The sequence below is a fragment of the Drosophila melanogaster genome, chromosome X (assembly GCF_000001215.4).
Source record: "Drosophila melanogaster chromosome X".
Lineage (NCBI taxonomy): Eukaryota > Metazoa > Arthropoda > Insecta > Diptera > Drosophilidae > Drosophila > Drosophila melanogaster.
The window spans coordinates 19473441-19485731 of NC_004354.4; the positions used below are offsets into that span (position 1 = coordinate 19473441).

The window sequence follows — 12291 nt, forward strand, 5'->3', positions numbered from 1 at the left end:
CAGCTTGACAGGCAAAGACCTTTTCATAAACAAGCGTAGCTTCTGTGTCCCGAGATTAGGACAACACAGCACGGTCGAAAGGAGCGCCGCATTAAGGTGCAGATCCAATACAAATCTCTAAATCCCTTTTTGTCATCATCCTAAGCTAAAAACTATTTTGTAAGCTACAAAATTGTGCGAGATAAAAACTAAATCCTTGTGAGGAATTCACCCAGCTCTGTTGTCAGTGGCAAATTGAAAGCTGGACACTTGACAATTTTACATATTGCAATATTCAGTTAAAATAAGCAGCGCAGCTTGAGCAACGACGACCTATTGTGTAGCTGGCTAACTAACAGGCATACGTAGTTATCAAATCCCATATTTCGTATCCGATAATTTATTCTATAAATTCATTCTTTCAACAATTTGATTAAAATGGAAATTTCCCGGCGGCTTCAATGCCAATTGAACGGGGCATAATTGATTTTAATTAAAAATTCCATTGTTTTGGCCCAAAAACGAAATATTTTTGGTGGGAAATCCGAATACAGATTTCCGCCCAACATTTTTCAGTGCGTTTTTTTTTTTTCATTGTAACATGGCTGAAGGGTCCCTCAATTAAAGAAAGCAAATGTTTTTCATAACATTTTTGTTGATTTCCAAAGGGGACAGGCCAAAAGTTAATTTGTTTAGCAATTTTTCAATATGTTAAATTAAATATGTTTTTTTTTTTATAATTAAATACGTTTATTCAGACGATTACTTGTTATTTCGACACTGCTTTTTGTGGCGCAGAATGTCGATCGTTGTCAGTCGCAACTCCCTCTTGCAGGAGTTGCAGTAATAGCCGCCGGAGGAGTGCGAACTGGAGCTACTGGCTACCTCCGTTGAGGACTCTGTGCTCGTTGTTTTCGCCGTGCGGCTTTCCTGCGCCTTGCGACGCTTGCATTTGGATCGGTGCACCAGCTGCTCCAGCACATCGAACTCCTCCAGCTCGAAATCGCAGCGCGTACACTGCCATGGCTCTGCCCGTAGAGTCGCATCCATGGCCGTCGTCCACTGCTGTTCGGCCAAGCAGCTGTACACCACGTGCTCCGATACGTTGAGGCCGCCCTTTTCCTCGTTCGGTGTCATGGGAAAGTCGACGGCAAAGGGGTTCTCCTTGAGCTCCGCGAGTCGCGCGGAAGGTGCCTGATGAGTGTAGAGCCTCTTGATGTCGGCGGGAAGCAGTCGGCGTATCGCATACGCCACATCCAGCGCCATATAGTCCACAAGATCTTGCCACAGCGCGCTGCTCCTATCGTCACTTGAATGGGAAGGTGATTCCTGTTTGCTTTTGAGGTCTGCAAATTGGACAGCATTAAGTACATACGTATTAGATAACTAAGCTCCATTTACTAAGAATGCCAAGAACAACAAGCATTTTCTATAACTGAACAGTTCAAATATCGACAATTGTATATGTAAATACCTAAAAAAAAAAACGTTTTTAAGCATATGTCGTTCCCATCATTTGATTGTTACAATAATAACTGCTTTAAAATATTATGGTGAAAAATCTTTGAACCTGAATACACCACTTGCAGGAAAGGTGTGGTGAACAGATTGCAAGGCGAGAGTGTTCTCACCCGGCAGAGTGGCCAGACCGCTGAGGTAAGATCCGTTAGCCCCATTCGGATATCTAAATCACAATTGTTTAAGAAGAAAACTTGCAAGGCGAGGAAAAAAACATATATTGGTCACTATGTTTCGAGTGCATTGCAACAAGTGTTTCCGTCATCGCAAAACTGATCCAGCCGTGCCCTTCCACTTGACCCAGTGCCGGCACGTGATCTGCGGCCCCTGTTTGGGCCAATCCTCGCTAGAAAAGAACTGCCCGCTATGCGGCCAGGTGCTCAAAGCGATCCAGATCAACCGGGATATGCCAACTAGCGTGGCCAACTACTTCGCGGATCCCCTGCGATTCCAGCAGATCTACCGCAAGATCTCCAAGTTCCAAGCGGACCAGCGAGCATCGGACAACCTGGGTTTCTACCGTCAGTTGCAGCAGCTGGAGCAAAACAAGCGCCAGCTGGAGGGCTTTTGCAAGATGGAGGCGCAGCTGAACCAGAAGGTCGTGGAGGAAAAGAAGCGAATCGCTGAATTGCGCACCTACATCGCTTACCACGAGAATGCGCAGAGGATGACGAGGCGCCGGCACAGTGCAGGTGAGAGATTCCATACGCCGGAGTTCAAGGAGGCCTGGAACACCTCTATCAGCACTTCGGACAAATCGCCGTCGGATATGCCTTCTGATAGCTCCCGCCGGTCCGCGGACTTGGATACCCAGTCAACGCGGAGAAGATCTTTTGGCAGCGACACTAAAGGCTTTCGTCTTTAGTCACTCCAATTACTTGTATAATTTTTTATAGGAATTCTAAGACTATAACCACTTCTAACGATTCAATTAGGTTTTGACCTTCCAGAAGATTCCCAATATAAAGAACCAGATAGATTATTAAGTTGCGCTTAAGGTACTAATTATCATCCGTATTCTATTACTATTACTATTCAAATCGAGACGTTCCACTACTCATGTGCGGGATATGATAACCATAAACGGAAATATAACAATCTACTTTAGCTTACAAAACTCAAAAATCCCCCTAGTAGTTTTAATAATTCCAACCAATCTGGGGAGCACTCACCATCCAGCTTGTCGTAAAGCAGTCTGCTCCAACGTCGGCGCAACTCGATGGCCCGTCTTAAAAGCTCCATACCGCTGCCGGGCATGGGCAGATCCAGTCCCAGCCAGCCGTCGCAGGCGATCTGTGTGATGCCCGCGTTCGTGTCAATGGCGAAGCTGAAGAGCAATAGCGTCTGGGCAGCCGGCAGGCGGATGCAGTTAATCAGATAGGGCTTGGCGGTCTCCAGCAGCGACCTGTTGTAGTACGTAGTTTTTTGGGGATTAGTATGGCGCTGCAATTTCGTACAGACGCACGCACTCACTGGTAACAGAGCAACTGGTGGCGCTTGCTGAGCGGAAGCTTGGGCGTGTAGAAGTCTGGCTTGGGCAGCAGATCGCTTTCGGTCAGCTTAAGCAGCTCGAAGTGCTTGGCGAATTGCGAGTTTGGGTGCTGCAGCACGAAGGGCTTGAGCCGCGTGTGGAAGAACTGCTGACCACCACCCTTGCAGTAGTTGAACTCGTCGCTGATGGCCAGCTGTGGATAGAAACCGCTGCCGAGCAGCAGCTTTAGCAGCACAACGACGCTGTGTCGGTCGAGCCGCGACGAACGCTCCAGCAGCGCCAACTGTCGAGGATCGAACCGCAGCCGGAAGTCCACGTCCCTCATATCGTCGCCCTGCGCCTCCTCCTGCTCCTCCTCGTCCTCCGCTACCCGTCCAGCGCTCTGCTTGAGCAACTTGCGCTGACGGGGTTGCTCAAATCGCTGGCGGCGCTTCATGGCTTTCAGCTGGCGCAGCTCACCATGTCGCGTTGCGCGCTCGGCACTGGTCAACTGGGAGTCCGAATCGCTGGCCACCACCATGCCGCAGCTCTCGAGGATGCGCTGGAACTGTTGACGCAGCTTGGTCACCTCATAGAAGCGCTGCTCCTCGATGCCCAAGCGACGGCACCACTGTCGAGTGCCATCGCGCCGCATCTTCAGCTGCACCCACACGTTGTAGAGTCGCACCAGGGTGAAGAGGTCGCCATGATCGGACTCCAGAGACTCCCGCTCGCGCACGCAGCGCTGGTCTGTGTGGGCACGATTCGTCAGCGGGTTCTGCACGCTCAGCATGGCGGCCAGGGTCAGCAGCTGCTCCACCTCGGGAAACACGCTGCCCATAAGCAGCATCTTGCCGATGGACAGCTCTACGGGCAAGTTGGCCAGCGATCTGCCCAGCGGTGTGATCTTTTCCTCCACGCTGAGGGCGCACTGCAATTAGAGATTAGAAGTCCGGTTGAATTGGGGTCTACACAGTTGGGTATCGGTGAAATGCTCACGTGTTGCTTTAGCGCCAGAATAGTCTGCTCGATGCGCTCCGTTTCCGGGGCCTCTATGAATGGAAAGGCCCGGACGTCGGGCAATCCCATGGACACCATCTGCAGCAGCATCGTGTCGAGCGGCACGCGGTAAATTTCCGGAGTGGGATATGCCTCGAAGGCGTTGTATTGCTCCGCAGTGTAGAGCCGAAAACAGACCTGCGCTCGGAAAGTGGGAATGTATGAGAAATGGAGCAACCGTGGGTTAGGTTCTAGCTTACACCTGGTCCCGTGCGACCAGCACGACCCTTGCGCTGATCCGCAGACGACTTGGACACCCAGAACTCTTTCAGACGCTGGCCCTTGCAGGTTGCGTCGAAGTTCATCTCCTTGACCTTGCCAGAGTCGACCACGAACCGCACGCCGTCCACGGTGAGCGACGTTTCGGCTATGTTGGTGGACACAATGCACTTGCGCATGCCCTCGGGTGCGTAGTCAAACACCTTGCTCTGGTCCGCGATCGCCTGGCCACTGTGCAGCGGCAGGACGAGCCAATGAGTCTGTTCGGTGGCATACTCGTGAACGGCCTCCACAACAGATTCGATTTCGTTTACGCCGCTAACGAAGATAAGGACGTCACCGCGCTCGCTGGCTAGGTAAGATGATTATTAGGCGATCCCTACAAGAACATGATAACTAAACTCACTCGGATACTGCTGGTCAATAAGGCTAAGCACCTGGACAAATGGAGCTGGATCGATGCGGTTTCTCTGAGAGCGTTTGGATGTCGCCTGTCCCGCCTTTAGTTCCAGTGCAGGAGGCGGCAGATAGCGCAGTTTGATGGGAAATAAACGTCCCGGCACCTGGACCAGCCGTGCGCCCTCCTCGCCGAAGTAGCCGTGGAAGAGCTCCACGTTGATGGTGGCAGACATGAGTATCAGCTTCAGTTGCGGCCGCGCCCTCAGTAAGCACTTGGTAACACCCAGTAGAAAGTCACCGAATAAGTTGCGCTCGTGGATTTCGTCCAAAATCAGGGCATCGTACTGGTCTAGGTTGGCGGCCACCGCTAGTTGCCGCAGCAACAAGCCCTCCGTAATGAAAAGGATGTTGGTGAGCTTCGTCCGACTGCGCTCGAATCGGATCTGGAATGCCACCCGACTGCCGTAGTCGTCCAGCAGCTCGTGCGCAACGCGCTTGCACAGGGAGACGCAGGCCAAACGGCGCGGCTGGGTGCAAGCTAGGGCAACAAAAGGTCGATCATTGGTAAGGCAGCCTCAATGGGAAGCCGCATACTCACCAATGCTGCGGTAGCCAAAGTCATAGAGATACTGGGGCACCTGTGTGGACTTGCCGCAGCCAGTGTCACCGGCCACGATGACCACGCGGGACGTGTCCAGTGCCTCGCGCAAGTCCTTCCGGAAGCGAGCAATGGGTAGATTGCGTTGTGTCTGCCGCAGCTTTCGGATACGCTGGAACTTTTCCGTCTGGCGGAAGTCTAAGTACACCAGCAAGATATGACGAAACTGGGACTGCATTTGGTCGCGCGCCTCCTGAAGCAGTTCGTCAGCGTCCAGCCGCAATGCCAAGTGCTTGCTGCGGTGATACGGCTGCATGCTGCTCAGCTCCGCCTCCGCGAGTCGAGGCGGCAGCACGGGCTGGCCCGTGGAGCGCATCATAGCCTCGTACTTGCCCACGAACTTCCAGAAGTCAGCCTCGTTCTCCACCAGACTCCTGCCTACCTGGCGGCTCTTGGCCTGCAGCAGGCCCACGAGCTCCGCCTTGTGATCCAAGAAACTGAACTCGATCAGATTGATCTGAGTCCTGCGGCGGCTGGAGGCATGTTCATCTGCCTTCTTCTTTATCCGAGACATTTTCACCGAAGCAAAATAGTTCCTAAAATTTGTATTTACTTCTTCCCACAGCAAACGATAACACTGCTACCGATAAACGGTCAGCTGTGCAAGAACCCAAGCCGATAACACAATTCTGGAATGTGGATGACTACTAACAAGGTTTATTTCCCTAGATTGCTAACAGAAGATGCTACCACATGGCGCGCTGGACGCCGGACAGCTTATTGTAGTCGGCGAGGTGGCGCCACACGATTCGACTGAGCCTGTACTTGTGGACAACTCCGCGCGGACGTGACGTAAGCGCGCAGCGTTCCCTCACCCGGACGAGCGATGAGTCCCGAGGAAAAGCAGCGATCTCGGCGTCGGCTACCTCGCGTAGCTCCGGCGGCAGGATGTCGTTCTTGCGCAGCGAGTTGACTCGCAGCCGCTCCACGGCGTTCTCCTTGACGCACTTGCGCCGCTTTACGTCGCGAATCATCTTCCAATCGGCATACTTTGTGCGCACCTGCTGCAGCTGTTAAGACAATGGGCTGGATATTATGTTCGCTTAGCTAGGAGTACGATGTTAACTTACCCCGCAGCCGGCTATTTGCACGGACTGGCACACAAAACCCCCGATCCTGGCCAGAGAATTCATGTTGTTGCTTTCGGTGGTGCTCTTCTTCTTTTTGCCTCTTTACTTTGTTCGCTATAGTGTCGGTTATTAACGCGCGGGACTATCGATAGGCAACAGCTGATGAGCCCATACAGTGAATTGCAAATTTATTGCCTATTATTTTCGTATACGAGAACTGGGTAATTTAAATGAAAAATACGATGGCGAAGCATGCGGTGTGGAATCTATAAGGTTAAAACATGGAAAGCCGGCTGACTTTCGACCTCTCGGAATAAGTTTTAATTAACAATTCACTCGCTTTACATAACCGCCTAGCAGCGCGATTCAAAACGAGCGCGTTCACACCCATTCGCAGTGGCGTACAATTGCTGTTACCATTCGCCGCGAAGCGCGTGAACACGTGTGCCAGTGTGCGTGCGCCAGTGCGTGCATGTGCACAGTCGAGCTTGCCAGTGTGGGTGTGTGTGGTCGTCTCACGTCGATTTAGAAATTTGCTCGTGCCCGCAGTTTGCCGTTCGCCGTTTTCGCCTTGTGTGTGTGGTGTGTCTACTCCGTATAGACTGCCAATCGAGTCCAGCTCCGCTTCCGAGCAGCAGCAGAAGAGGCATCGCAACTCAGCTCAGCTCGCTGATCCACAGATCCCGCAGTCCGGTGCAATTCACGGCCAGGCGAAAACCCAGTCCCAGTCAGCAGCTGAGGAAGAACAAGAACGACCAAGCAGAAGAAGCAGCAGGCCGAAGAGAGGAGCAGCCGCAGCCTTGCAGAGATGCCTTCTAGCGATCCCCTGCCGCCCAAGGAGGGCGCGCTCTTCCGCAAGCTACTTGTAAGCCGGTCTAGGTGACCCTACTGTCCCATACCTTCCCCTTCCCTTAATACCACAACTGTGCCGCCCCCTCCCTTTGTTCGTGCCTTTGGCCGGCTTCGGCATCCATGTGCTTTTTAGCCGAAGTCAGGTGGAGAGTGCCTATTTTTGGCAGAAGCAATCCGGAGGCGATGCCTCCGCTGCTCGAGATGTGTGGCTTCAGCGGGCGATTGCACAGCTCTGCTCAACCGCCGACGTTTGTGGTCGGCCCGCTGGTCTCATAACCTCAAAATTCGCGCTGCGCGGGATGCGAGAAACTTTGACTAAAACCTTTCTTCTCTGTGCTTTCTTATCAAACAGAAATGCTACGAACTGAAGCAGTACAAAAATGGCCTTAAACTGGCCAAGCAGATCCTGTCCAACCCCAAGTACATGGAGCACGGCGAGACGCTGGCCATGAAGGGGCTTACTCTGAACGGACTGGGGCGCCGCGAGGAGGCCTACAAGTATGTGCGTCTGGGTCTGCGAAACGACCTGCGCTCCCACGTTTGCTGGCACGTCTACGGACTGCTCCAGCGCAGCGACAAGAAGTACGATGAGGCCATCAAGTGCTACCGCAACGCGCTCAAGTGGGAGAAGGATAACCTGCAGATCCTGAAGGACCTGTCGCTTCTCCAGATCCAAATGCGCGACCTCGAGGGCTACAAGGAGACGCGCCACCACCTGTTCACGCTGCGTCCCTCGCAGCACGCCTCCTGGATCGGTTTCGCCATGAGCTACCATCTGCTGGGTGACTACGACATGGCCAACAGCATCCTGGAGACGTTCAGCCAGTCGCAAACGTCGATTGTATGTATCCAGCTGCCTGCCGATTCAATTTTATATTCCAATTCAATAAAATGCTCGTATTTCTTGTTCCATGTCTCTGCTCCGTGGGCAGGAGGCGCACGATTATCGGCACTCGGAGCTGCTGCTCTACCAGAACCAGATACTCATCGAGTCGAATCGTCTGCAGCAGGCCGTGGACCACCTGACCAAATACCAGGGCCAGATCGTCGACAAGCTGGCCGTTCGCGAGACCATGGGTGATCTGTACATCAAGCTGCAGCAGCAGGAGAAGGCAGTGCCCATCTTTGAGTCTCTGATCCGCCGCAATCCGGAGAATGTGCTCTACTACGAGCAGTACATTGCCGCCCGCCAGGTGACCGACTCAAGCGCCGTGGTGTCGATCTATCGCGTGTTCCAGGAGCAGTATCCGCGCGCCCTGTGCCCTCGCCGCCTGCCTTTGAACATCGCCAACGGCGACGAGTTTCGCGTCGTGACCGACGAGTACCTGCGCCGCGGTCTGCGTAAGGGCATTCCGCCGCTATTTGTCAACGTGCGCACTCTGCACCAGATACCGGAGAGGGCGGCCGTTATCGAGGAGCTGGCGCTGCAGTATTTCGAGAACCTTACCCGTTCCGGCCACTTTTCTCGCGAAGATGCCGACGCCGGAATTCCCGTCGAGCCGGCCTCGGCGCTGGTGTGGACGGCACTGTTTCTGGCGCAGCACTACGACTACATGCGCGATACGGACCGCGCTCTGGAGTACATCAATGTGGCTATCGACCATACGCCAACACTCATTGAGCTGCTTATCACCAAGGGTCGCATCTTTAAGCATGCTGGCGATCCCGTGGAGGCGTACGTCTGGCTGGAGGAGGCCCAAAGCATGGACACGGCAGATCGGTGAGTGAGCCCCATGGACTAGCATAGACCTGCTGAACCATGTAACCATCAATGTTTTCCCCTCAGCTACATCAATTCGAAGTGCGCGAAGTACATGCTGCGCGCCAACATGGTGCAGGAGGCAGAGGAGATCTGCGCCAAGTTCACTCGCGAGGGTGTCTCCGCCATGGACAACTTGAACGAGATGCAGTGCATGTGGTTCCAGACGGAGTGTGCCCTGGCCTATCAGCGCATGGGTCGCTGGGGCGAGTCGTTGAAGAAGTGCCACGAGGTGGAGCGCCACTTTGCCGAAATCGTCGAGGACCAGTTCGATTTCCACACCTATTGCATGCGTAAAATGACGCTGCGCGCCTACGTTGGCCTGTTGCGATTGGAGGACGTGCTACGCCAGCATCCATTCTATTTCAAGGCGGCCAAGTGCGCCATCGAGGTGTACATTCGTCTGTACGACAAGCCGCTTAAGTCGGAGACAACCATTGAAGAGATTGACATTGGTATGTGGACATTACCCCACTAGCTCCCTTGCTCGTTCTAGTTAGCTGTATGACCGCCTTTCTTCGTTACAGAGAACCTGCCGCCATCAGAACTGAAGAAGCTGCGCAGCAAACAGCGCAAGGCCAAGAAGAAAGCTGAGCTGGAGAGTGCGCAGGCCGCACAGGCGCAGGTGAAGCGCGAGCAGCACCAGAAATCGAAACAGCAGGCAAACCAGGAGACCGACCCCGATGCTCCGCAGTTGGACGAGCTGGTGGCCGAGAAGCTGGAGCGCACGGACGATCCGCTGGACAAGGCCATTGAATTCTTGAAACCGCTGCAGCAGCTGGCTAAGGAGCGCATCGAGACGCATCTGCTGGCCTTCGAGTTGTACTACCGCAAGAACAAACTGCTCCTTATGCTGCAGTGCATCCGGCGCGCTCGCGCCGTCGACGCCTCGCACCCCGTAATCCACAGCTGCATTATTCGCTTCGTTAAATCGTTGACCAGCGCCGCCAAGGAGCAGCCGTTCAATGAGCACGTGCAGCAGGTGCTGGAGAAGGCCACCAAAGAACTGATAGGCAGCAAGACGCCCCAGCAGCTCAACGATGAGTTTATTGCCAAACACAACGCTTCCATACTGCATTTATACGAGGGCGCACGCAGTCTGTACGAACTGGACAATAGTAAAAAAGCTGCCGCCATCAAGCTGGTCACTAGCTTCAACCTGGCCAAGCTCCGGCTGGAGGTAAGTGACTGCCAAACCCATTTCTCCACCCACTGACTGGCCCCCTGTTGATCCTTGCTCTTTGAATTGTGTTCCGCAGGAGGCCACCAAAATCTACACAGCGTTGCGGGACGGCGATGTGTTTGGCGAGTGCGAGGCAGAGGCCGCTTCCTACCAGCAGGCGTGCCACCAACGCTTCCAGTACGCCCGCATCTTTCGCAATGTCGAGGAGCTGGAGGCTCAACTGCAGGAGAAGGAGGCCGCCAAGCTGCGCGCCGAGGAAGAGCAGCAGCAGCTGATTCACGTTGATTCTAGTGAACCGGTGTCTGTTTTGGCCACGGCAGCGGCAGCGTCTTAGGACCAAACAAGACTACTAACTAATACCCGGGCCCGAGAAGTTAGTAACAGCAACAACAGATCTGCGGCCACCACACCAACAAACACAACAAAAGCAACAATAACGAAAAGTGAAGCGAAGAACCTAACTAACAACCAACAATATGAACAGGAATAAGCTTAGCTCTATAAACAACGGCAACCACAATAAAATTCACTATTAACAACAACAAACCAAGTGCTCTGATGAGGAGGACGCCAAGCCGCTCTAGGCATGGCCGAGTTTATCTGATCGGATCGGATCGGATTGGACCGGTACGGATCAGATCTGAGGCGGCAGTTGGCTTGGCGCTGTGCCCTTGTGCGTGGCACCTACCAGTCTGCCACCTGAGAACACATCCCGTCGTCATCCGTCACACAGCATCCTACAAAATGGTTTCGGACGAGGACGAGTCGATGAGGAATAGGAATAGGAATCCGGTACGAAATGGTGCGGAGGTGATATGTGGGATTCGCACGTCGAACGTTCGTCACCGCGAACCATGTAGTTAACCAAGTTGTTGTATCCACTGTTGTGGGATTTCGAAAACTGAATCAAACGGAACGAACCTTTGTTGACAACACCCGCTGGCTTTCTTAACAACACCTTATTTTTTATTATTTTTAACGAATGCATTGTATGTACATATGAAGTCGTAATTAATTATACGCAAATCAAAACCTTAATTCGTACACAACGACAAGTCTTCTAATTCTAAACCGCATTGTATTGAGCAGAGTAGGAGCGGCAGGACTGACTCCACTGGATGCGTTGTGTGTCCTTGTGCCCATTCTAGTATATTTCTGAGCAGCTTGCGCTGGTTTAGCATCGCAATTGAGCCGCCTACATTTAGTATATCTACTAACGACCTATATAGAAACCATTGCAGTTTGAACTAAGGATTAAATAAGTAAGCGCAACGACGCCATCATTTATTGAAACCAGACCAAGCAGGAGCTCTCAATCTTCGGGTTCATCGGTCAGATTGAGGACACGCGGCTTATAGGTGAGTCTTTTAAAACGACAAAAGCTCGAGTGAGCCCGCGTTGGGGTCGACTGCACCCCAACGGCGTCCTTATGTCGGCAGATTTTGACGAAACTCTCGGGAATCCTTGCGTTAGTGGTGATTGTCAGCGTGGCTGATCCCGCCGAGGTAATGTAGCGCTTCTGTCCCTCCCATCCTGGCTGGGAAAGCTTTTTCTCAATCTGCAGCTTGACCTCAAGTGAAGGCTGGGCTATTGCTCGGCGCTTTTGTTTTGGTTTTGGTTTATTTTCTTGCTTTCTTTCTTGTTTATTTTCCTGTTTTTTTGCTTGTTTTTCTTGCTGTTCTTGTTCTGAGCGAGAGAGAACCATGGAATAATGACCACACTTGAGGAAAAGATTTCTTCCCTACCTGCCATTTTTCTGTGCAACGTTTTGGGAATAACCTGCTCGCAATGATTTAGTCATGTGGCAATTGACGATAGCTGTCAAAAAAAAAATCGTTCAAAATTCCAAATTCAAGAATACAGTATAATCACAGGGCTAGCTCGATAGCCTCCCTGATCTGGCAATTCTCTAGCTGAAGGCTCTGCGACCGACAACTAGCGAAAAAACTATGCCAGGTCAGAGATTTCTTAGGAATTTGCGACTCCTTGCTCACGCGACACGTGCAGAGTTTCGATTTGAATTCAAAAGAAAACATTTGAATTTTAATTGCCAAAACAAATTGATAGAAATGATTGAAATGATCTGCCTTCACTAGATTTTCAAAGATTGTAAACAAATCACGA

The 12291-nt window shown here is 52.3% G+C and overlaps 4 protein-coding genes and 1 long non-coding RNA gene across 8 annotated transcripts; 2 read left to right on the plus strand and 3 right to left on the minus strand.

Annotated features, from left to right (window-relative positions):
* Nucleotides 1–715: 715 nt before the first annotated feature.
* Nucleotides 716–5971, minus strand: CG32533 (uncharacterized protein). Of its 2 annotated transcripts, none has more exons than NM_167649.2 (7): nucleotides 5244–5971; nucleotides 4653–5183; nucleotides 4228–4598; nucleotides 3968–4165; nucleotides 2971–3899; nucleotides 2670–2902; nucleotides 716–1325 (listed from the first exon to the last, which is right to left on the minus strand). In NM_167649.2, the coding sequence occupies exons 1-7, from the start codon at nucleotides 5815–5817 to the stop codon at nucleotides 742–744; spliced, it is 3420 nt and encodes a 1139-aa protein (NP_728244.1). In that variant the 5' UTR covers nucleotides 5818–5971; the 3' UTR covers nucleotides 716–741. The 2 variants fall into 2 exon arrangements, with proteins under 2 accessions (NP_728244.1, NP_001285437.1); NM_001298508.1 differs by having other exon boundaries at nucleotides 5244–5879.
* narya lies at nucleotides 1623–2615 on the plus strand. Its single transcript, NM_133155.4, has one exon. It carries the CDS (start codon nucleotides 1727–1729, stop codon nucleotides 2360–2362), a length of 636 nt encoding a protein of 211 aa, NP_573383.1. The 5' UTR covers nucleotides 1623–1726; the 3' UTR covers nucleotides 2363–2615.
* mRpS14 (mitochondrial ribosomal protein S14) lies at nucleotides 5942–6798 on the minus strand. Of its 2 annotated transcripts, none has more exons than NM_001298509.1 (2): nucleotides 6374–6798; nucleotides 5942–6313 (listed from the first exon to the last, which is right to left on the minus strand). In NM_001298509.1, the coding sequence occupies exons 1-2, from the start codon at nucleotides 6434–6436 to the stop codon at nucleotides 5990–5992; spliced, it is 387 nt and encodes a 128-aa protein (NP_001285438.1). In that variant the 5' UTR covers nucleotides 6437–6798; the 3' UTR covers nucleotides 5942–5989. The 2 variants fall into 2 exon arrangements, with proteins under 2 accessions (NP_001285438.1, NP_728245.1); NM_167650.2 differs by having other exon boundaries at nucleotides 6374–6477.
* Nucleotides 6544–11203, plus strand: Naa15-16 (N(alpha)-acetyltransferase 15/16). 2 transcript variants are annotated; one of them, NM_001298510.1, is made up of 6 exons: nucleotides 6544–7238; nucleotides 7578–8066; nucleotides 8158–8945; nucleotides 9012–9439; nucleotides 9512–10164; nucleotides 10244–11203. In NM_001298510.1, the coding sequence occupies exons 1-6, from the start codon at nucleotides 7182–7184 to the stop codon at nucleotides 10499–10501; spliced, it is 2673 nt and encodes an 890-aa protein (NP_001285439.1). In that variant the 5' UTR covers nucleotides 6544–7181; the 3' UTR covers nucleotides 10502–11203. The 2 variants fall into 2 exon arrangements, with proteins under 2 accessions (NP_001285439.1, NP_573384.1); NM_133156.2 differs by having other exon boundaries at nucleotides 6819–7238.
* A 214-nt stretch (nucleotides 11204–11417) lies between these two features.
* lncRNA:CR43260 (long non-coding RNA:CR43260) lies at nucleotides 11418–11983 on the minus strand. The gene is made up of 2 exons (NR_123957.1): nucleotides 11913–11983; nucleotides 11418–11853 (listed from the first exon to the last, which is right to left on the minus strand). It is a non-coding gene; the product is annotated as a long non-coding RNA:CR43260 (long non-coding RNA).
* Nucleotides 11984–12291: the final 308 nt, after the last annotated feature.

Coding starts and splice junctions, on each gene's coding strand:
- narya (NM_133155.4), top strand. CDS start 1,727: ATGTTTCGAGTGCATTGCAACAAGTGTTTCCGTCATCGCAAAACTGAT.
- CG32533 (NM_167649.2), bottom strand. CDS start 5,817: ATGTCTCGGATAAAGAAGAAGGCAGATGAACATGCCTCCAGCCGCCGC. Junction 5,184..5,243: donor CTTTGGCTACCGCAGCATTG/GTGAGTATGCGG, acceptor TTGTTGCCCTAG/CTTGCACCCAGCCGCGCCGT. Junction 4,599..4,652: donor TATTGACCAGCAGTATCCGA/GTGAGTTTAGTT, acceptor CATCTTACCTAG/CCAGCGAGCGCGGTGACGTC.
- mRpS14 (NM_001298509.1), bottom strand. CDS start 6,436: ATGAATTCTCTGGCCAGGATCGGGGGTTTTGTGTGCCAGTCCGTGCAA. Junction 6,314..6,373: donor TGCAAATAGCCGGCTGCGGG/GTAAGTTAACAT, acceptor TTGTCTTAACAG/CTGCAGCAGGTGCGCACAAA.
- Naa15-16 (NM_001298510.1), top strand. CDS start 7,182: ATGCCTTCTAGCGATCCCCTGCCGCCCAAGGAGGGCGCGCTCTTCCGC. Junction 8,946..9,011: donor AGCATGGACACGGCAGATCG/GTGAGTGAGCCC, acceptor TTTTCCCCTCAG/CTACATCAATTCGAAGTGCG. Junction 9,440..9,511: donor CATTGAAGAGATTGACATTG/GTATGTGGACAT, acceptor TCTTCGTTACAG/AGAACCTGCCGCCATCAGAA.